Source organism: Anopheles maculipalpis, chromosome 3RL (genome assembly GCF_943734695.1).
Source record: "Anopheles maculipalpis chromosome 3RL, idAnoMacuDA_375_x, whole genome shotgun sequence".
NCBI lineage: Eukaryota > Metazoa > Arthropoda > Insecta > Diptera > Culicidae > Anopheles > Anopheles maculipalpis.
In genome coordinates, this window is record NC_064872.1 from 14300222 (window position 1) to 14324737 (window position 24516).

General features: G+C 43.8%; 2 protein-coding genes across 2 annotated transcripts in view; one reads left to right on the forward strand and one right to left on the reverse strand.

The window, feature by feature from the left end:
• LOC126565782 (uncharacterized) overlaps positions 1-18868 on the forward strand; it is a 29257-nt gene extending 10389 nt beyond the window's left edge. Inside the window, exons 2-8 of the mRNA XM_050222992.1 lie at positions 6202-7118; positions 14828-14999; positions 15087-16573; positions 16800-17101; positions 17173-17643; positions 17714-17874; positions 17967-18868. Coding sequence (XP_050078949.1) covers positions 6202-7118; positions 14828-14999; positions 15087-16573; positions 16800-17101; positions 17173-17643; positions 17714-17874; positions 17967-18868 — 4412 coding nt within the window. The remainder of the gene's footprint in view (positions 1-6201; positions 7119-14827; positions 15000-15086; positions 16574-16799; positions 17102-17172; positions 17644-17713; positions 17875-17966) is intronic.
• Positions 1-24516, reverse strand: part of LOC126564268 (carnitine O-palmitoyltransferase 2, mitochondrial) — a 141739-nt gene that overhangs the window by 70166 nt on the left and 47057 nt on the right. The gene's annotated exons all lie outside the window — the stretch shown is intronic.

Sequence of the window (24516 nt, forward strand, 5' to 3'; positions counted from 1 at the left end):
GGTGTGTGATTGATGGCCATATGTATTATTCCATCCTATCGTTGCTTATCGTATACTATCCTCCTGACCCTTCCCTCTCCCACCATGACGATAATCGATCGATGCTGCACTTCATGTGTTGTGCATATCGGTATGACTGTTGTTTCCCTTCTGTACATAGCTCAAGGAAGATTCCTTGCAGTAAATCGTGGTTTATCGTATGGTGGCAGGGTAATGGCTTCAGCGATGATGATGATGTGGACGCAGAGTTGTTACTTCCTGTGCCATTTTTGGGTTGCCCTTTAACACGATCCTGTCGTGTGGGAAGATTGATGTCTCACTTACACTATTTATAGTGCAACGTAATCATCGTGCAGCTTAGATTTCTCTGTGGCTAGCCAGCAACGAATATGCTAAGGTGTTTCAAGCGTTTGAAAAGCGTAATAAACACAATTAGTAAGCTGTATAAACTATAAATGAAGTAATAATAGTGAAACATGGAGTGTGTTTCCGACGAAAGGGTCTTGTCGGCGGAAAGTGTTCTCCACACTGTAGAATATTCAATTCTTCATTGATTGCTTCTCTTTGTTATTGTGAAGAGGTTGTTGAAACTTTCACATTTTCTGCAAGATCTTCAAGCACTGCATTACTGATGGATGCCAAATATGATCGCTGAATTGATGTTGAGTTCATAGTAAGGAACTTCTGAATGATCCCACTAGAAGTTAAACTTCTAGTGGATCTAGATCAGCATGCCCGAAACTCTTTTCTTGAACTGCACCCCGTCCATAGTGGCCCTTAATAGCCGTGCGATCTTCCCAGGGAATCCGTACTGCTGCATGATGTTCCATAATTCGGTACAATCTATGGTATCGAAGGCCGCCTTGAAGTCAATGAACAGATGGTGCGTAGGGATCTGGTGCTCCCTAAATTTTTGGAGAATCTGCCGTAGCGTATAGATCGTCCTCCAATAAATTCAGCTTGATAGCTGCAGTTCGGGATTCGGGACAGGATCTCTTATAGGCAGCCCTTTTTGTACACCGAGTGTATGACACCCAGTTTCGATTCATCTTTCCTTTAGTTCTTCCTGGCCCCAAATCCTAACAAACAGACGGACCCATCTGGAACAGTTCCAGATGGGTCAGCAGTCGTCATCGTCCTGCTGGCTGTCGTAGTACTGCTCTCGTCCGCTTCTTGCGCCTGGTTCGGATATCTCCTCCTCGCACATAGCGACCATGGGTGTTAAACCGGCTCTTGCCGCATTCAACATCCTGTAGAACTTGAAACGTAAATATGATCGTTTAATTGATATAAGTTAAACTTCAGTTTCTACCCTTCAATATTCCTTTTTAGAGAGCATTTTGGAGATGCCTTTACAAACTTTAAGCTTGTATGTTTCTCGGTCTTTGGAAGGTGTTTCATTGGAATGAAGGAAGCTTCATTGGTCGATATGACTCAGAGCAGTCAACGTCAAAAAAGAGTGAGGTAAGCCTCCGAATCTGTAGAGATGGTTCAGAGCATCAAGCAAAGGAAGATGTACCTCCTAACTCGTATATAGAAGAATAAAAAGAGAAGCTTCATTGGCGAGGTGTCCGTTTTAACCATGCCTTTATTTAAGGATAAGGGGTAGAGTACGATAAGTTGGCACTGGGACAGTTTTTTTTTTTTCAATTTATCTTTGAAAGAGTATAAACCCCATCATTAAATTGCCCGGAGCATTCGGTGGTTAGGACGATACCCGACGAACGCCTCTTTTTTGAGTGTCTTTGTTCCGTTATTGTTCTCTGACTAATGTTCGAGCTGCAAAGCTTTAGCGTATAACACGACTCCAACCGTCGCACAACGTCTCCCAGTCGCGGTAGTAACGTGCTATAACGTTTTTAGTACATTTTGCGTCCATACGATACACAGGTTTTACTCTAACGTGTGTATAAAGAAGCGACCTTTTTTGAGATGAATATTAAAATAAAACGGAAAAAGTAACATTATCAACTCAAATTCCTTTTTTTTTTGCGTTGACTTGCGACTTTTCTTCGGGACTTTTAGTCGTAGGTGACCTAAAGGAATTTGTTGACTTTTTTCTATTAAAAAGGTTTTCTATCTTATCAATTCATTCGTGACATCCTTTGAACTGATTGTGAGCCACAGTTTCTCCGATGGTTGCGCTTCGGTCTCATAAAACGATCAGATGGCCCAGATCCAGGCTTCTGCTCGATGGAGTTTTCCCTCTACAAAAATGTCAGAAGTTTAAAGATATTTAACCGATCGTATCCGATCGACATCAAGTGTTTCACCGTGCCCTACTTTTGTTTTGGCTCTAATTGAGCGAACGGTAAGCGAGGTTTTTTCCTTCGTTTTCTTAAGCACTACAATTTTGGAGCTTGACGTTGAACATCATTATGTTTGATTGCTGAGGTTAATATCCAAAGAAGCCGACAGTAGCATTGCGATAATCCCATCGATTGTGATGGATAGATTCAAAATATAATGATAAAGATTACGATAAAAACATCTCTGCGGTGATGTGGCAGTTTATAGATGATTTTGCTCGATTCCTCATCCTGAGAACTCAGCAAAAATGGGATAAAAGTGACTTCGTTCTGTACTACGTACATTTTTAGATTGAAAACATTGAAAGGGGTTTTGTTTTACGAAAGGAAATAAGACAATCCTTCTTTGAATTCTTCTTCTTCTTCTTGGCCTGCTCAGGATTGAGCACGTCGTGTCGACATGGCCAGGTCTCCAATCAGTTTCCAGGAAACTCGGCCTAGGGCTGCAGTTGTCCATCCACGGCTACATCCGATCTCCGACAGGTTAGACTCCACTTGATCCAGCCAAATAGTTCGCTGTGCTCCTCTACGTCTAGTGCCGAACTGGTCGCTGACGAGCAACTTCTTGGTGGGGCATGCCAGCCATGGGCAGCCAACGTATCCGGCTTTGACTACCGTCAGGATATCAGCACCGCCAAACACCTCAGCTAGCTCGTGGTTCATTCTCCTTCGCCACACGCCCTGCTCGCACACACCGCCAAAGATAGTCCTTAGCACCCGCCGTTCGAACATGGTCCTCCGTCAACATGGTTAAAAAATCGTACCCTTAGAGGACTACCGGACGTATCAAGGTGCGTTAAATCGTGCATTTCGTGTGATGTTGGTGTCTTCTGGATCGCAGGTTCCCCTAAACAATGCGCCTTCGGATGTCGTTGCTTACGTTGTTGTCCGAAGTTACGATCGTACCAAGGTAGCAGAACTCCTCTACCACCTCGAGATCGTCGCTGTCAACTGATACTCTGCTTTCGAGTCGGATAAATTTAAATTAATAGTCCGAGTTCTTTGAATTAAAATTTATAATCGATCCTTATGTAAAAAACGAGTCGAATAACTTCACTTGAACCACTTGCAATATTTTCCATACCTTTTTTTAGTTTAACTTTTTCAAGCACATGCAAAAATCCGTCCAATATTTCATTGTGGAATGTATTCCATGAGTACCGAGTTTGATCACTAAAACCTTTTTCATTTTTGTACCCCTCTTCCATTCACATTAATCCAAAGACCACACATGCATTGCAATAGAAAACAAGAAATTAAAAATTCAAACTCCATAACGTACTCTGGAAAATTAAAAAGTTTATATGTGCAAATAATGGAAAAAAAGTCCCCTCCGTTCGCCATTTTTCCACCCACACGCGTATACTTTTGTCAGCTACCAAACAAGCTTCCGAGAACCGGATAAACCGACCGGCAAATGCAATTAAAATTTTCCTGAATGAGCTAGCCTTTTCTCCCTGTGCTTTTTCTCTCGTCTTGTTTTTGTTCGAACACAGTTTCTCACCTGTCTGCATCCGTATAATGGCAGATTGGAAAGCAGTTGTTGGAAACATGATACCGGGCAGGATCCACCATCCTACACACTATACCACCGGCATATATTCAATCAGACGCCTTGTTATGTGATTAATTCATATCGAAATCGGGGAAAGGCAAACTAACGCATCAGATGATGATATATCCAGGATACACTTTTACCCCGCCTTGTCCTTTGGAAAGCCGAGTTCTCGGAAATAAAAGCTTATGGCGCAGCAGAGAATATCACACGTGTCCATTGACGTACTGAATAAAGGTGACATGGAATAAACTTTTTTAATCACCTCCCAGATGGAAACATTTCACAACAGGTGTTAATGGGTGCGAAAAAATAAAAGAGGCAAGGTGCAAAATTTGCACCACACCCCATGGTATCCAATAGTGTGTGCAGGCGCGGGTTGAGCAGTGTTTTGTCCGGTCGTCGCCAGGACACACGTAAAGCCCCACGGGAAAGCAACAAAAACAGTAGGCGCCAAAGGAACATGTGTGCTTCTCGGTTCGGCATGTAACTCCCAAATTGCGCGAACCAACATTTCACGCGAACTACTAGGAAAGGACGATCACACCAGGGCAGCACAGACCGGCGAATGTCAAACAGGCAAAACGGGAAATTTCATTCGAATCCCATAAATATTCAGCCTCGTCGGTCTTGTTGTTTCGTGGAAGGAATTAATTCGTTATTTCCTTCGATTAGTGTTGTTCGTGGTACGCGCTTGGTGGCGCATGAGCTTTTTGCACCGTGTAGTTTCGTGTGGGATAGAAACTCCACACTGACGCCACGCGGTCCACAACCGTAGTGCTGTATTGGATTTCGTTGGAAAGGATAATGAAACTGCATTTGTGCAGTACGCGTGTGAGTGTGCTTTTGTCCACTGTACACCCCTTTTTTTTTTTTTGCTTTCAGCTAGACTTGTCCACATCGGAAGGTTAGAAATCTTAGACGACGATCATCACCACTAATAACACCCGCGTCAGTGATGATGGTACATTGACGTGACTGTCCTATTGTTTGCCGTTGGATAAAAAGGCACCACCCGAAGGATAAAAATGGCGTGCAGCTTACCGGGGTTAGCACAAAACGCTAATTGATATTTCCATCAAACTCCTCACCTCATGATGTTGGGGCAAGTTCGAGCAAAGAAAAAAGATCCATCCTTAGTACACTTTCTAGTCCCTCGCTTCAAAGGTTCATTTGGTGGCTAAAACAATGAGCTAGCTGGTTTCCAATGTTTGTTGCTACTGTCGGGACTTCCCGCACCTCCGGTGACTCCGGTCCGGTCCGGTAACTCTCATTACCGGACCTCGTAAATGGCTAATCTAATATGATGAGTTTCTAATCAGGGTCAGTACCGTCGTACCGGGGGAAAGCGTCCTCACCTTTGGCAAAGATTGTGTGGTGAACCTTTTGTGGACTGCTACCAACCAGCTTCCCGTCATTAGCGTGACGCTTGAAAGCATAATTTTCCAGCCCAATCCTGCCCGAAGCTTCCAGTTTGAGTGTGTGTGGAGGACGATGTGGATCAAAGGTGTTAATGAAGATTAGAAGGAATAGGTTTTTCCATCATCTTCATCAAGCGACATCGGCACACCGGGGTATAATGTTCTAGAAGTAGTAGTAGCAGCAGCAGCAGCACCAACAGTTCCTTATCTTGTCATATCGCAGAAAGAAACCTTTGCATCGTCCCCTTTACCGTAACTATAGTGAGCGTAAAGTTTCTTTCCCTCAGCTCAAGCACGAGGAACTCTAATTGATGAGAACGCTTACAGCTGCTGATCAGATTTCGAACTCGTGGCCCAAGCGTTTGGGGAAAAGTTTTTCGAAGCAAATAAATACATTTATCAGTGGCAGAAATTAGGCAAACGGTATGAAAGTAGATTCGTTTTTGAAGGTTAATTGCTCGTTTCGTTTTACAGCTCGCCGCACTTGTAATTAATTGTAACTTGGAATCCCTCTTTCTGACAGTTGGTTTTCGTTTGTACGGCAGGACCGTGGAATATTTGTAATTAATATTTTTTTATTGATATTCCATGGTTCCATAGCCCTAAATAAACAGAGACAGTCGTTACTGTAAAGGAGAATGCCCTTGGACACGGGCAAAAATTTTGTTGCATTTTATTGCGAATTCCTGTGCGCCTAAACTAGGGCAAATCAATGGAACATAATCACGTCCCTCTCTGATGTTCGTGTAATCCGCCTCTGCGAAAGTACAACAGAAAACGGACCCAAATTACGAGAACGCTTTTGACGTAAATGGTGTGCATATTTAATATTTAACTGAACCTAACCGTCCTCCCCCAACCCGATTTACATCGTTACATTTCATTCATGCCCTTCCGTTTTGTTTTATTTTTGCAGCATCTTCACCGTCGAGCGGTGTTTACTTTTCCATCTCGAAGCTCCGCGTAACGCTACCCATTTCGAAGGAGTCCTACATCATCCTACGCAATGAACCGATCGTCAACTTGCGGCTACTTTCGACGGGTAGCGAACTGCGGACCAACTCCATCGATCAGGAGCAGAATGATGGCTACAGCTATGCGGTCGAAAGTCCACCCGATACCGAGTACCTGAAGGTGGACTCGCTCACCGGTGGTTTGTGGATAACATCGCACATCTACACCATGCAGAACGTCACCGAATTTGTAATCGTTGCGGTGAACTCAAGCGTTGCTTCACCGTTTACCCACGGTGTTATGCCGGCTGCCCGGCTTACGCTCACGATTGACCCGTTGCCGGTGGCTGAAGATACGCTTGATAGCTTCTGTGAGCATCATCCGGAGCGTGCATGCTTTTGGGACACGGCACAATACCGAGTGGCGGAAAATGGACCGCTGGGATGGACGATCGGTGCAGTGGGGCCTGCGTTTTACCGCCGGTTGTGTCCACAGCATCGTCCCAAGTATGAATTATTTGGACCAGCGTCGCTCAACAATAGAAACAGCAGCAGCAACGAGTATCTGCAGTTGGATCCCAGCGAGGGTACGTTGCGAACGAGGGTATCGTTTGATCACGATACGCATGCACCAGGACCAACGCTGCAAGCCAGCGTACGGTGCACATTGCAACAGGTGTCATCGCATACTGATGTAAACTCGCTCAAAGCGGAATCTCAAATCGTTGATCGAACGATCACGGTGAATGTGCTGGACCGGAACGATAATCTACCGCGTTTGGAGGTATTGAATGGAACGGGTGACGCAAACCACCAGCACGAAGAACAGGACGATGCGCCCAGTTATCAGGTGTACGTGGATGATCCGCATGTTAATCAGGTGAGTGATCGAAATATGATAGCGTGTTCATTCGCTGATTCTGAACGATTATCCACTGGAAGATGTCGAAGTTTTTGAAGAAAGTGTCCCTCTTGTCCAGGGATGCTTTCTTCACCGTTTCGTCGCATGTTCTGAAATTTTTGGTCATGCCCCACATCTTTTTTGACATTTTTGGTCATAGCTGTATATGTTTATTGGGAAGTGTTTCGTACCAAAAGACAAAAATCCCTAATACCAGTGTTTTTGTTGCATACAATCGTTGTTCCGAAAGGATATTCAATGGAATATCTGTTGTAAATTGTTATACGTCGTCGTCAGGAACTTACGATAGCAAGACTTAATCTATTTGAATAGGACCACATCTCTTGATATCTTTTCAGTAGTCATTCAAGATGCCGCCTACATGGTTGTCATCTAAAAATGGAATACCGGTGGGCGGAATACATTTATCTCCATTGGCTGTGGGTTTGGATGGAGAGGGTGAAAAATGTACTCTAGCTGTGCAATCTGATTCACGTCGTCCATCTGAGTAATTGAATTGTATCACCTTGAGATTGAGTCTTCCTCTTGATGAGAAGGTATCACAATGATGAGATTTAGGTTATTATATTTACCAGGACAACAGCGCATCTCATTCTAAGCGCAATATCGAGCTGCCATAAAAGCAGCTCACTGTCTCTAGAATTGCAACCTTGTTATAGAACGATTATAACAGGAAACAAGCGCGACTATTACTCCATGCTTCAAGCTATTACTCCGACAGAATTTAAAGGTTGTCCTCCTGGGCGGGAAAGCCAACCGGATCACCGGAACGCCAACAAGCTAACATAATTAAGAATGTATCGAATTCTTGTCATTTTCTCTTCTCCCCCCGAAAGGAAAACAAAAGGTCCGCACAAGGACGTCGGAATGATCATAAACTAGGGGCGCGTATGAACGAAAACAAAACCGAAAAAAAAAACAACCAACCAACCCTACATTTCGTTAACGTTGCTCTGTAATGAGCGATGCTCCCTTCAGGAGGTAGTTTGGTTTGATGTCGTCTAGCAAAGGGAACGAAACATAACCCCGCTGTGTTGTTGTGTCCCCTCTCTCCCTCTTAACCGTATTCAATTAGTTTAGTTGACCCCAAAACGCGTTGCTCCTTTACGCGACATATCACGGACGAAGAGATAGTAGGGGCCATTAAAGGGCAATGGAGAGCGATTGAGCTGAGAGAGAGAGAGAGCGTAAAAGTGTGGAAAAAGATTGCCCGGTCGGTCGGACGGTTCGTCAGGCAACACAGGAGGTGATTAGCGCTCGAGGACGATGAAAATTTAATGACTTCATCAAACAAATGATATTGAAGGAATGGTAGACTGATGTGTCCCTGCTTTGCTCTGTTGTGGAACATCGGAAATAGGACTTTAATAGCGGGTGTCGTGGGTTATTGGGGGGGGGGGGGGGGGGGAGCATTTATGATGATACTGGTCAATAGGTAGGAGACGGTGTGGATTTGTGTTTGATAGAATCATCCGGCTGTTGAAGCTTGTCTTTCGGGGGGGAAAGTGACCGACCCTGGATAAACGAACGAGAAAATGTCGCACGTTTTACTAACCAGGCGACAAAGATGCCTTCGGTTTAACGTAAACATTGTGGTCGTTGTTTTATTGAAGAGTGTCATTGGGCGATGCTAATAAAGAATAGATCAGAAAGGATTTCCATGCTGTTAATTGGTGGCCACACCTGTTTGAATAATTTTCCTGTGTCTTAGAGATTAAATCTTACAACTGCTCTTGTCAACATCATAAGATGAATGAAGGAATTGATTGGTATGTCCAATACATCCTTACACATCCTTCTTTCTGATGTACATGTGATTAGCTGTGTCCAATTGTGAAAGTGATCATAAGTGCTAACAAGCAGCCATCAGTAAACGGAAACCGATGAAACCCACAATCACAATGAAGTAATATTTTTTCTCCGCCTCAACACAACTGATAGAATTCTCGATTCGTTCCACCTAAAATCTGATGTTTAGCATTTTAAAGGCCATTTTCTATTTCGTTAGCTTGATTTCGGTCCCCTTGCGAACTTTGTAACTTGATAGCTTTTTTATTGACGTGAGTGATGCCCAGAAAAAAAAGCTCCCAAACAGCCAGCAGCCCGCAGTAGGACGGTGTGGTAGGGCGATCTTTTCAAAAACATACACGGCACCTCCTGCACGTACCGGCCACAATCAGTTGGTCGTATCAAAGGTATGCGCGAGAAGAGAGAGAGAGAGAGGGGATGGAAACGGATTGAATTTCTTGGTGGCATGCTGTTTGACAATTGTTGACAAATGGCACAGAAGAGAACGTTGTTTCGCCCCTGTTGCAGGGAATAGGGTGCGTTTGGGTGTGTGTGAAAGGGGTTTTTTTTTCGTTGCCGGTTCTTTTTATGAAAAATGTTTCCAACGAACGAATCGATCCTTGCTCGCTTCCTTTTTGACGTCTATAAAACGCTTGCGAAAGGGGTACAATTTCCGAGAGCCGTCCCGGTGCGGGGTTGTATCAATATTAGCATAAAAAATTGCTCACAACCAAAGGAGCGTAACCAAATGGCATCAAATTGACCATTGAGCAAACACGGACATTTTAGAAAGTGTATCACGTGGTAAGTTATTCAATGGATTGGAAGCTGCCTCGAACACGGCACGGGTTTTTAAATACCAATTTAATGGATTTAAATTTTACGTTTGAAGGGGATTAACTTGATTTGGCAGTTCGAATATTTTATCATGAAAAGAGTTCGATTGGCGATTGCGGATTAATTAATATTAATAATTGAACTTATCCAACAGCTACCACATAGTTGGATAATTAATCCATAATCGCCATTACTGTGACCTCAGGGCCAAAGTACCACTATGATCGGCAGTGGTTTAGAGGATCGGTTCAAGATGCCATTGTCTTCTTAATTTTTTTGGGATGACCCAACAAGGTTGAGATGTTAATTCCAACTCTGTTGCACCACTTGTTTAAACTAAACCGATGCATGCAACGATACTCTGGAAATGGCTGCATCTACCTGATACGAAACACGTGTACCATCGTCTGCGAAACGGTCCTTGAGTAAGGTGAAATGAACACACCGATTAAAATTACAAAATATTCAATGAGGAGCCATTTTTTCTTGTATTTTGACAGTTAAGTGCAGTTAAGACAAGTTAAGTAAGAATGCCTGTTGCTCATTTGTTTATTTCACCTCGGATATCAATCGGTATATTCTATTATTCCATGCCATTCCACCAGGTGTTCATGTTTTGTACAATACTAAATAGAGTAACACGGCATAAGGTTTCTTTTACTGGCAAATGCTTTACTTCTTCTAGGGTTTAGTAAACAATCAATCCTCCCCTAGATAAGCTGCTCCTTTCTATTGAAAGTCCTAATGTACGCATAATCTGTAACGAAACCTTGAACCTTGAAATTGTATCTGAAAAAGGTTTCTATGTGGCTTTGTGTCTTATGCAGTCTACTTCTACTCTGTATAAACACATTTGTCTCAATATGCCGCATGCCTAACGCCGTCACTCAATTAGGTTGACTTTGACCGTGAACCTCGTGAAGCCGGTACTAATCACTCATCTACACCCTTTTAAGCCGCTTGTCTGCTGACCATCATCATAATCATGCTTACTGTCATCATCAGTCAAAAAAGAACATCACCAACACAACGGGGGGACGATCGTTTGCTCCGAGATTTAACCATGCTCATGCTGATCCTTTTCGTGAGTGGTTCAGTCGAAGAAAGACACTCAAGTGTTTCGAATCACCCTGAAGGCTTAAGGCCTGTGTGTTTGGTTTACACAGAAAATGGTGAAAACAATCACCGAAGCCTCTCGCAGTACCTAACGCGGATGGGCGGATGGACCGCGCACCGTGTGGGAGATGGATTTGATGATCGACCCCTACTACTACTGGGGTGAGAAGTGGCAAGATTGCCGGGGTGCACTGTCGTTTCCGCCGAGTCCACTGCTCTCGTTCATTCGTTCGGACAGACATTGCGTTTCACTGCTGTGTGTGTTTACCCATCACGCTGATTAATGCAAGCTAATCACGCTACGGCCATGCGGATAGCGGTCGAAAAGCGTCAAGAAGAACGACCATTTGGATAAGCAAACTATATCCGGCAATGGCCGGTAAAAGGGGTCCTTCGCAGACAAGGTGGGTAGGTCGTCCTTGCTCAGCTCAACCATTACGGTCAGAGTGGATTGAATCCGAAAAATCATTCACAAATCCCTACTTTTCCCACCCACCGATGTGCGTTGAAGTTGCTACAGTGCTGCTGTTGATTAATTCCCGGCAAACTGACCACGAGTACACTCCAGTGAAGTTCGATGACTTTCGGCGTCATGTGTGGTTTTGGTGAAGGTCCCCATCATCAAGAGAAAGAGGGAGTGGACTGTCCAGACATTAATGGACATGCAAAATATTCTTGCCCGGAATAAATCCCTTTAAAAAGGACATCTCCTCGGTGCAATGCTTTGGTATTTTGGGGGGAACCATCTCTACGGAAAGGTGGTGAAGCTCCGGAAGCAAATACTCGCTTCCCGTCGGTAGAAGACCTTTCCTAGATAGACCGCCCAATTCCGTCTGCAACCAGCGCCATGACAGGAAATTACCCGAACGTCTTTGGTGTTGTTCGACATATTCGGAATTGAAGTACAAATGAATTTGCATATTTCCCGCACTCTCCAACACACATGCAAATATCGTTTGCTTTAACTTCCGCGACAGCCTGACTTCGGAACCAGACTGCTGGAACGGTGGTTGATATGGATAATTCGGGAGGAAACAGTGTTGAGTTGTCGCTAGACGGTATCCGCAAAGAACAAAGAACCCATAAAAACTAACATCTCCCGAACCGAGCGCGGAGAGTCAAAGAAAGTTGCTGGGGGAAACCATCGTTCGGCTGGGTTATAAAGTGATCTCATTTGTTATACCAAGCATTATGTGCGATTTGTTTGCGCTCTTTCCCCTCCCGTATATTGTTAATGTCAAGTTTTAGGATTCGGAACGAAGCTGATTTGCTTGTTGAAGGAATTGTTTTCCCAACCGGCAGTTCTAGCATAAAAAGTATATTTTTCCTTAAGAGAAAAGAGGGCATCAAGAGCATAAAAAAAAACTTCAAGTGAAATGTGATCTTTTGGATGACTTCTCTTCTAAAAAAAAAAGGTAGAAAAGCACTCCTTGTGCAGACATGTGTGTAGAAGAAGTTATGAAAAGCTCCATATTTTACCTCATAAATCGCTAGTCAGCCAGCTGGATAGCATTTGAAAAAAGGATTTGATGGGGTGTGCCGTCTTCAATTCAAATTTGCACTTCATTGTTGCTAATAAAAAGGTGAATCGTGTCACGTGTAATGATGTGACGATGGTAAGAAAATCTTCATTGCTTATTTTCCGTCATGCAATCCTTACGAAGCACGTTGCGCACGAAAATAGCTCCTACGCATTGTACGGTAATCGTGTGTCACAACAGTTTCGTTGAGAAAGATACTTACGCCCGTGTGAACCGTAGAATTTGAAAATATACTTCCAACAATCAAACGTTGGAGCGAGAGACACAGTGGGGTGTGAAACCTCCCCCGGAAAAAGGGAAACCTTTCCGAACGACATTGTTCGTGAAAAGCATTGGGAAAATTAATTTCTTTCTCGCGAGTAACCGACTGAGACACAGCGGAAAAGCTCCAGAGGGTATACTACGGGCGCCCGGTATGCAGCAGGACGTTCTGCCGGTGTGTGTTTGTGTCTGAAACCTCGATGATGGTGCAAGTTTTCGGTAGTCTGCGATATCGAATTAGGACCTTAATTTTACAACCTCATGCATCAATCATTATCTTGCGTACTAAAAGGCCATTTCAGAGCGCACATAATTTAACACATAGGTAGCTGTAACAGTAGCTTCCCCATTGTGTTTGGGCGGTTTAATACAAAACACATTAAATTTAATAAAACGATGAATTTGAAATTTTCTGATCCGTATCATTCATTTTTGCTCATTCGCATTCTCATTGTGCACTCAGTGGAGCTAATGTTGAAGAGTGTTGTTTGGGTAGAAGAAACCGTAATTCGTTCCGACTTGTTTTTGCTACGGAGAATTGAGAGTGAATTACAGGAAGTTTTTTGGTCGCTTCCGGGAAGTACGTTACGAGCAATGTACAAACCTATTTGAAATTTTTAATATTATCGATTGTAAGTCTTTGGGAGGATCTCCTTCAGATTCGGGAGAAGTTTAGCCTTTGTCTTCCCTACGGATGTTTGTAGACGGATGACGCACTCCAGTACTGCCTCGTCGCTCCATCGGAAAAATTTGGATAAATCGACGCCGGCTAACTCGTGTTCGAAGTTCAATACTTCTCCTGGCTTGGCCAGGATAGAAGGTTAACTTTCGAATTTCTTAGCGAATTGCTAGGAACTAGTCTTGGTTGACCCGGGATAAAGCCTACCCGTCTGATCCGAGTAGATCTGACGACATAGTAGGGAAGTGCGTGAGTGTTTCGGGATCGGTCATTCCTTCGCGTGATCGTCGACGGAAGCTTAATGACAACTTTATTGAATAACTTCTATTAAAAGGCTTCTGTGATGTTCTACTTCTGATAGTTCTGTGGAACATCTTGTATGAAACCTGCATAAATCCATGGCGATAACCTACATAAATCCATGGTGTAATTCACGACTTCGCTACGACGGAAAATCCGTTATAAATACGTGCTAAATTTGTAAAAAAAACTCCTACCAACTGTTGGTCATTGAGAACCCTTCGACGATGTGATCTCGTAATAAATGAAACCCTTCAACGGCAAATTTTCTCAGTAGAGAAGAATTGGATGGCTCGGACTATTCCACTAAAGGGATGATCCTTTAGTAGATGAGGGTTGGACGACGACATTTCTTGATAAAAGGTCTCTTGGTAAACGAAGTTCCTTTGGACAAAGGAACTCTCTTGGAAGATAAGTTTCTTAGATGGCTTGGCCTTTTAAACGAGGAAGTCTTATGGAACCTCAGATCCCTTTAACGATAGCTATAAGAGGACGACAGTCTTTAAAACTACACATGCTTATACCCACTTCCGAATGTATTTTTGCCAGATTTGACCGGTTGCTCCATTGTTAGTATTTTGGCATTAATTAACAATTAATGTGTAAAGATGCACCAGGAATAAAGATGCACATCTCGGATATTACTTGTTTGAAAGGAGTATTTTTATATGATTTTCTCATTATGAGAAAAGTTTGTTTCAAGGTAAAAATGTTATAAGGGTGCAGTTTGCAATGTTAAGCTACAGGAAAAAGCCTTCCCTATAATCATGTACAATAAACTCAGGTATATTTTCCTGGAATCACCATTGAAGGACGTTTACAATTAAAGTTTGCGTTCATAGAATTGCGCAAAATGTTCGAAATTCAACATGTTCTGGTGCCGGTAGGACGTGACGGCGAATGGCAGTTGAGACAGATATTGAACGAACTGAGCCGTGGATAGATGGCTCAGTAATAAAATTATTTCTTGGTATTTTATAATTTTCTTCAGTCAAGTCGTACGAGTGTACTATCGTCTTAAATTATTCATTCAAACATGCTATGATAAACCGACCATTTCTTAGTATTGTTAAGATGCTCTGCTGTGTATAAAACGGTACAGTGTTTGTTTTAATTAATACATCTTTCCGTTTCCGCTTTTGCAGGGTGATCCTGTAGGATACTTCCGGATCATGTTTACCGACGATGACTCCATACCCGTGAATACTCGCGTCCACTACAAGCTGCACGGTGACATTATGGAGCTGTTCCGTCCCGATTGTGCGATGTACGAAAATGAGCACGACGGAGGCCTAAAGCAAACGGTGTTCGGATGCAGTAAGTAGTTTCGCTAATTTTTCGCTAACCTTTTTTTTTTCTGCACTCACGGCTCAATCGCTCGCTGGTCATTATTTTCGTTCGCAGAGCTAATTTTCGCTCGGTCCGGAATTCTCCGAAAAAGCCCCTACTGTGTCACGCTGCAGGCGGTGGATCAAACGGTGGAACTTTCGCCGTACGGTACGGTCCGTGCAGCCAATGCGTCCATCTGTCTCACAACGAACCTGAATCGCATCCACGAGTACGATATGCCACGACCAGAGGCCCTAACGAGCAGTGGCATCGTACAGGCGACTTCCTACGGCGAAGGAAGTGGTTTCCGTGGCGAACCGAAGGTGGGCCGAAAGAAAAGCAAGAAGGAAGCTAATCCAGCTCGAATTGTGTATCCGAAGGAAGCGATTGTGTATGACACCTCCCGCAAGTACGCCCGAATAGCGGAACCGAAATCGTTTAAGCAGCTAATTCAGGAAAACAGTGCCGATCTAAACTTTCGGCTAACGAGCAACCCGCTAAACGCTTTTGGAATAACGAAAATTGCGGGAATCGTTTACCTGAAGAATGAGACCGCGTTCCAGAACAAACCCGAGAGCCGGCACGAAATAACGGTGGCTTGGAAGAATTACAGCGTAAGCATTTTGGTTCGAATGCGTAAAAATCCAACCGTGCACTGTGCACCGGTTCCGATCGAACATGCGGCGGAAGATTTTTGTGCAGCTCATCCAAACCGTACGAGCTGTGTGAGTGCTTGCGGATTGGGCAGTTTGATGGGTCCGTGTGAGTATCGTGCACCCGGCGGTGGTGGTAGCTCGATGTTCGATGAACCGAAGCCAATCGCATGGACCGAAGACTATCCTACCTGTTCGTCTGGGTTGTCCCACTGTCCGGACGGCATTTGTGATCCGCTGGAGGAGATGGGCCACCGGGAAAAGATACACATCTGTCCGCAGGATTGTGTTTTCAAGCAGGACATCTTCGGTGTACATCATTCGGATAAGCCACGTGGAATTCAAACCGCTTCCGGGCACTGTAGCTGCCGTGCGTCTGGTCACTGCACCTGTATCGATACGTTGCGCATTCCTTCGTCGTTTAAGCGAAATAAAACCATCACCACAACGTCTAGTTCAACATCGACGACCACCACGACTCCGACCAGCATTGCGGGCGTTTCGGGAAGTGATGTGGAAATGATACCGATTAATGGCAAAAATCACAGTGAGGGAGCTGGAGGATTGTCGGAAAATGGTGGAACACGCCGAGAGGCGGAAGATGCACCGCCGGCTGCGGTACGAGATGGAAGCTTTTACGAACCGGGGCTCATTAAGGGTCCGCATGCGTCGATCTATCTGATCGCGATTGTCCTGATACCGATGGTGGTGGCTATAATGATCGTGCTGTACTGCTTCAGCCGTAAGCTGACGGTCAAGAACAAGCTGTTGGACGGGAGTGGCGGTGCCAATGGGACGGGCGGTGGAATGAACAGCATCAGCATGAACCTTGTTAGCAACGATACGGAAATTTTCAACGTTGAGCTACCGCTGGCATCGCGTTTGAATGAGTTTAACTTCAAAATTGACGTAAGTATATTATGCATTTTTAATTGTTGGTCATCTGGGCTCCCATCTAAAATTAGCGCAAAAGGGAAATTATTTATTTTTTTGAATTTTTGTAAAAGATCAGGCGCCTCCATCGAATTTCTTTCCTTCTATATTTTGCCAAATTTTCACCTTTATTTTCATTAACATCTTCACCAACATTTTGTATTTATTTTCATGTTAATCAATTACATTGCTTTCATTTCAGTACGATTCAAAGTGGGAATTTCCACGCTCGAATCTTATTCTCGACGCCACCCTCGGGGAAGGTGAATTTGGTAAAGTATTGAAAGGGTTCGCAACAGACTTGCCGGAAAAGCCGGGCATTACAACTGTAGCGGTTAAGATGCTTAAAACGGGTGCCAATTCGGTTGAATTGCTAGCGCTACTGTCCGAGTATCAGCTGCTCCAGGAGGTGAACCATCCCAACGTGATCCGGCTGCTAGGCGCGTGTACGAAAGGTGACACACCGCTGCTTATCATCGAATACTGTCAGTACGGTTCGTTGAAGTAAGTTTGATTGTGTTTTTATTTTGTCTTACGATAAACCTAACAGCGCATTTCTGCTTTTTCCGGTGTAGAAATTACCTTCGTTTAAGCCGCAAACTGGAAGTCCTGAACGCAGACTACGAGAATGCGGTCGAACCGATCACGGTAAAGGACATTCTATCGTTCGCCTGGCAGATCAGCAAAGGCATGGCATATCTAACCGACATCAAGCTGGTGCATCGTGATCTGGCCGCCCGGAATGTGCTGCTGGCGGAGGGTAAGGTGTGCAAAATCTCCGACTTTGGTTTGACGCGCGATGTATACGAGGATGATGCGTATTTGAAGAAGAGCAAGGATCGTGTGCCTGTCAAGTGGATGGCACCGGAATCACTTGCCGACCATATCTACACTACCAAGAGCGATGTGTGGGCATTTGGTGTTTTGTGCTGGGAATTGATTACGCTCGGCGCGTCGCCTTATCCGGGTATCCCGCCCCAGAATCTATACAATCTGCTAAAGCAAGGCTATCGGATGGAGTGTCCTAAAAATTGTTCTGAAGAAATGTAAGTCTGCGCCTGGCGAGGATTATGGAAGGAAGGATTTTGAAGCTAATAAGGTGTGATCTTATTTCAGATACGGTATTGTACGGTCTTGCTGGGCAGACGATCCCAAGCAGCGTCCCAGCTTTAAGCATCTCGCCGGTCAGTTTGAGCATCTGCTAGGGCGCAGTGCGAAGTACATCGATATGGAGCAGAATTCTATTTCCAATCCAGTTTACTGTGTGAACATCGATGGTAGGTTTTTCATTGGTAGATTGTTAGAATGATCCCAATATTACAGCTAATTTGTTATTTGATTTAAATTATATCCTCCTCCCGCCATGCAGAAGTCGATTGCGCAAAAATGGCCATTTGCAAGGAGGAACAGGACCGGTTGGAAAGTCTTTGGACGCCACCACAATACGAAACGGTGGACAACACGAGTGCCGAGCATACGGGACGTTATCAAACACCCTCGGCCATGGCAGTAACGGCCGTCATATCGGAACTAAACGAAGACAAGAAACAGCTGCTGCTGCAGAGCTATGATACACCGCGTCCACTCATCGAAACGGCCACGATCGAGCAGAAGCTTCGGTACGAAAACGATGTACGGTTGAGGCCGAAAAAGCTCAGCAATGCTAGCGGTGCTGGTGGTGGTGGTGGTGGTTTCGCTGCAAATTCGAACGAGAATCCACCTAGCCATGGTCGTCGTTCCTCCTCCATTAGTCCACCCCGATGCCTGAGGAATCATTGCGAGGAAACGTCCTTCATAACGTACGCTGCAAACAGGGCGGATCACCACCACCGCGATACAGCCAGTAGTAGCGGCAGCAGTGGCTGCAACAACGAGTACGATTCGCCCAGCCGACAGCCACGGCGGGTCGTTTCGTACGTCGATATGAACAAAAACAATCACCACCTGAACGCGAACCTGGAGATCAACAACATGATCGACAAGAAACAGTCCAAAGACATTGCCTTACGATTTTCGAACGCCGATAACGAGCTGCAGATGGTGCTGGTCGATCCGATCCAAAACTGCCCGAAAAGAAGCGTTTCGATCGAATCGCAACTAACGGCTATTTCAAACAGTGAAATACTTTTGCAAGATAAAATAGCAAACAGTTTGGCCGTCGCCGATGCTGCTCCGGTGGAGTACGCCGAGGTGATGAAAAAGCAGCGTCCGATGGCGGCCAACAATGAAAGGAAGGAACCGATTGGACTTACCCTTACCTCGACGGTGTAGGTTGTTTGTGTGTGATGTTGTTGATGAAAGGGGAAGAATGATATTTTTTACCATTTTACACAAGAGGTATAATGCGGATGTGACTTTTGGCCAACGGTTTTCCTCCGTTTCTTCCTTGAATCTGATATTTATGCGCAAGCAGAAGTGGAAGACGAACCGACATAATTGAATACCGCCTTTAAGATGGATGCTAGCTATCGACTAGCATCGACCAAGGGAACTGTTGCTAGTTCCAGTACCGTACGACGTTTCATATTTACTATTTATTTTGAGATTAGTATAAAAGTTAGCAAATATTTTAAGGCCCTGCGTGGGACAATGGAAATAAGAGTTTGAATTGGGGGGTAGGAAACTATTTGACTTTAAATGGATTATTTCGAGGAATTAGTTCTTTCTGTCGTTTTGTTACGTTTGCCATTTCCATACTGGCATTAACCTTCAATTTAAATTTCTTTAAACTGTAATGTTTGTTTTTTTTTTCTATTTATGAGGCTTGTTTCCCATTAAGTTACTACAATAAGGGTATCAATTTATTCCAAGAATGAATCACTAATTCCATTACGATTAATATATTTGCCTTCGGATGAAATTCGATCTTCGAAATGAATGTAGGAATTAAGCGGAAATAAATGCAAAAAATGCCAGTAGGCAAACAAGAATGATTTTGGATGCTTAGTCACTGTGCAGCGCAAAGGGGTGATTGAATGTATTATATTTTCTTAAAAAATTCCAAAGTTAGTCTAAACTAAACTAACAAAAAAACCAACATCCCACGCCAAAGGACGTCACGAACGACGATTTAATTTAGTACCATTGAAAATGCAACCTTTCTCGTCAGTGTGTGTGAGAGCTACACATACCCAACCACAGAAGAACCTTTCCCCCAAAAGGAACTGGTATCAATATTAAGTAATATATGGTATATATATTATGAACTGGATTAATATGTGCTACTGAAATATTCAACACAACTATTATACTAGCGACAAATATATCTATGGTCTCGATCGAAGGAGACAAAAAACACGCAAGCGAAATAATTTTAGCATATTTATTCAACCACCCGAAATAGTGCTGTTGAGTAAAAGAAATACTTTACTTTTGCCATTTATCCAACCATTTTAGATATTTTGTTGCCTTCATTCGTAGCAGCGGCAGCCGCCAACTACGCCCCTAGGTGAATCCACCACAGATTCGTAGGAAAGTTTGATATGGCTGGTTCGTGTCTTGGCTAAATGTGTAGAACACTTCTAACTCACGATGGGATAAAATCATACGCCATGTCGGTCTTAAAAAAGTACTTAGAATTGTTTATGCTTATGTAAAAATTAATTACATAAGTTTAATTTAATACGTTTAATTTTTTATCGAGTTTAGTAATCTAGTATGTTACTAATTCTGTGTTCAACATTTAAATCTAAAACTAACCAATATAATTATGCCATACTTTTATACATCTTTTTTTACATTTTATCACACACACTTTGCTCAATTTTCCGCAAATTTCCGACGTGATTCAAAATCGGGTTTCGATTGGTCGAAATGGATGGGGTTTTTCAAATCGTAAATGAAATCCAATTAGAATTTAGTAATTTAAGATAGAAATGCCGTACATACATCCAACATCTCAATGGTTTGGAGTGGTTGCTTCAGTCATTGTCGTGAAGAAACACTCGTCCTTAGGCACTTATCCGAATTTGCCCCAAGCTCCATTGAAATTGTTCGACTTGAATGACCCCCAACCGAATGTGCCCGGAGTAGGACAAGGAATAAGGTGGAAATGCCTCATTAATAATGTTCATTATCTCAGCCATCACGGTATCGAACCGTAATAATTAAATTAATAAAACTGTTCGACCCCCAACCGCAGTGATAAAAAAAATCGATTAAAAAACTATCATTTTAATAACAAAGCTGGACATTTTTCTTCTTCTTCTTCTTCTAGGCTTAACGACCTTTTACAGGTCACGCCGGTCATCCTTAATCTTACTGATCCACCTGACTTTATGATACCACTTAGCTGAATGGTCAGTCCTCAACGACGGAAAGCTGGACAATATTAGGGTAAAAAAAATAAAAAGAGAGGGATGCTCGAAAAATTTTGGAGATAAGTCGTTTAACAGAGTGTGATAAAAGACGCTCAGAATTGATGTCTTGATTGATGCAATAAAAGGGATCGTTCTTTTCTAAGTTTTAAAACAAATTTACAACCAAAAAACATTATTCTTCTTCTCATTCTTCTTTGGCTTAACGACCTCTAAGGTCATGCCGGCCATCGAAATGGCTTACTAGACTGCCGGTAACACGTAGTTGGTTAGTCAGTCCTCACTACGGGTGGACGGTCAAAAAGCATTCCGACCGCTGGAAAACAAAAGTTTGAGGCCTTCTCACCTGATAAGAGCGTTCTCGTAGTTAGAATCAAAGTGGTATTATCGATCATTAGGTCTTAAAAGAACTGTTTCATCCTGGGACATTTAAGGAGCTGTCCTTTTGACCCTAACTTTTGGCAACGGGATCCAATCCAGTGGAATGTTTAACCTTACAACCTTGTTGCTCAACCAAACTGTCAAACGACTTCGGTTGCGCAAACAAACAAATTTAAATAAAAATTTTATCACCTTTTGAATGAGATAATGCCAAGAATTTAGCATTCAATTTTAATCCCACAAAAACGGTTCCTCTCAAATGGCTGCTATCGTAAGCCGTACAACCCTCCCACGGAGCCAGGCAAACTTAAAACAAACATTCTAACCGTCCCGGCCTGAAATGACGATGACAAAGAGAACTGCGAAGCGACACGCGAGTAAACAAAACTTTTGTGTCACGGTGCCCCGCCATTTAAATTATGACAAAGCAAGTTAAGCGAAGCACAGGAAGCAATAGAACCGGTGGACGCCGGTTTGGGACTGTGTAGAATTTCTACGAGACGCATGCAAATTTTTATCCCTGTCCACCACCACCCACCCACCTACCTTTCAAGCGTGTCATTGTGGCGCATCGTGCATCGATCGCCCGGAATGCAAGACGCAATATTCGTGTGCGTAGGTGCAAAGACAAAATAAACATATCATCCCCCCCCCCCCCCCCCCCCCCCCTCTTCAGGTGAGTTATGTTTTCTTCCGCTACATTTACCGTAATCAGCTGTGACGGAATGGCACATGACGCAGTTTGCAACTGTTGTTATTAATTACACATAAACAATATTCGACTTCCAGCACACCCTTCTACCCACGAGAACGCTAATCAGCCTAATCGAAACTACATAAACGGTAGATCCGCACATACACACACACACACACGGGAACCGGTTGGCGCGAACCGGTTCAAACAACCGAAAGTGTTGCCTCTCCACACCGGGAAGGTCAACAGGCCGGTGCTGTCACGCATAAAGTGTCGTCTACTACAACTAGCGGTAAAGCGTACTTCCGAGACAGTTTTTAGCCGAGATACTCAGCCCCCCCCCCCCTCCCCCCAACGGTGGCAAAACAAAACAAGCTAAGAATAACCAATCAGTCTCAGATACTGAGTGGAAGCGGTCAATTCTTCGGACGCCATTTTTGGAGCAATTGCCCGGAAGAGTACTTCTTGCCGGCTAAGACACAACGCTAAAGAAGCGGTTTGTGCGATTTGTGTGTGTGTGTGTGTGTGGTTGCATTGAGGGGGCGGGGGGCGGTGGTTTGTTGCAAGGTCACGCGATATGGTACCGAGGTACTCAATCCGGCACACCGCTAGTGCTCAATACGTCACGCTAGTTTTGATTAAATTTCCAACCAGCAACAAGCCGGGGGAAGCCGTGCACCACCACTATTTTCGACTCGTTGGCGCAATTTACCGGTCTCGGAAGGATGTCACCCTATTGTGGAATGGAATGACGCGCTGGCGATAATCTTTCCTTTCAATGGCGCGACAATCAACGCACCAAATACCCATCATGCCCCTGGGCTGCTTGCTAGGTGACAATTTAGCCGACAATCCTTCGAAGGAGTTGAAGGAATTGTAAAATTTCAGTGTCGCGGTCAACAACGATCATGCACGAAGCTGATTTTTTTTTTGTTGGTTCACGATTAGCAAATGCGGCTAATTAGAGGTTTGCGTCGAGGACCTTTTAGCAATTGGCGGGCTGGCTATTCTGTACAGAAGGAGTTTTCAGGCCGGTGGACCAACCCACAACGACCTACTAACCTGTTTATGGTTGGTATATCTTGTCGGTTGGTTCGCCACCTACCCATTACCCGGATCTCTCGATGAGCTCGATCTAATTGGCAATAAGTAATTGGCAATTCTAACTAGAACAACAGTAGCATTCGTAGCTAGAGCTTGTTTTAGCAAGTATTTGATACCGATTTACACCACATAAGTTGTGGGTAAACAGTGTCAAGGGTTTTACCAAGAAAGTTCATCGTACTAGAGGAAATTCCCTCGGGAGTCTAAGGGGAACAGGAATCTTCCAAGAGGAATCAAAGTCCAAAAAATGTGCCCTCCTTATCTCACTTATTAAGAGTTGTCGCAGCCAAAATTGTTGTGTATGGAGAGACCTCAAAAGGTTCCAAACTCGATCCAATTGCTAGTAAGTAATTGGCAATTCTAAGTAGGACAACAATAACATCCACTGAGAGGCCTTTTTTAGTAATTATAAGACACCGATTTACACGAGCGATGGATTTAGCAATAAGTTGTGGAACGGGAGACATCTAGGGGTCTTATTTTCCAGGTCTAAGAGCGCCAAGGGCTTCTACCAAGAATTTTCATCGCACTAGAAACCTCGATCTACTAAGGGGGTTTGTCGTCCAAAAGATTCCTCTAACAAGAAACCTCGCAGTCTTATACTTCTTCTTTATTTAACGAGGTCTCGCCGGCCATATAATGACTCACTAGACTGGATGATACCACGAGGATAGATAGCCATTCCTCACAACGGCGGAACGTTCCGAATGGAAGCCTAACGGGCTTAATCTTCCAAGAGGAATCATAGTCAAAAAGATGTTAGGAAGCCCATCGTCGTCTAGGGTGCCTTGTGTACTGGGCGATAGATCTAAACAGTTCCAAGCGACAAGAATCTCAGATCAAGTCTAGATTTACTCTTTCAAATTGCTTCTCGTTGCTCTTGGAGCACATGAAAGCATAAAACAAATCTATTGACGGGGAAGGGAAGTTCGAGGCCCTCTTGCGGTCGCTCAGATTACTTAGGTTTGATATTGAGTCAGTTTCGGTCACCTCCCGTGGAGACATAAGTTTCATGCAAAATTCGAAAAAGAAACCTTCACTTTTCTAGTCTTCAAACGGCAAGATTGGGGTTCAAACCCCATCCAGACCGTTTCCCTCAGTAGTGAGAACTGACAAGAAGAAGAAGAAGCTGACTGTATGAAAAAAAAACATTTCCTTTCCAATAAAAGAATCTCTTCGCGTCAATTTCAACCAGACTGAAGAGTTGGGATTGTTGTTGGGAAGTAAGCTTAATTTGTTCACTGCGTGTCGATTGATTGACATAGGCAGAGGCGTTGCCGACGTGGGACAAAGTAGCGTTTCATATGGATATGGATGTAGCGATTCAAAGGAGCAGTTTTTATTACAGAGGCCGGATCTTAATACCATTGGTATGTTCTGAATGCTTAAATCTTGATAAGCAAGAACAAAATACTTTGACTAGT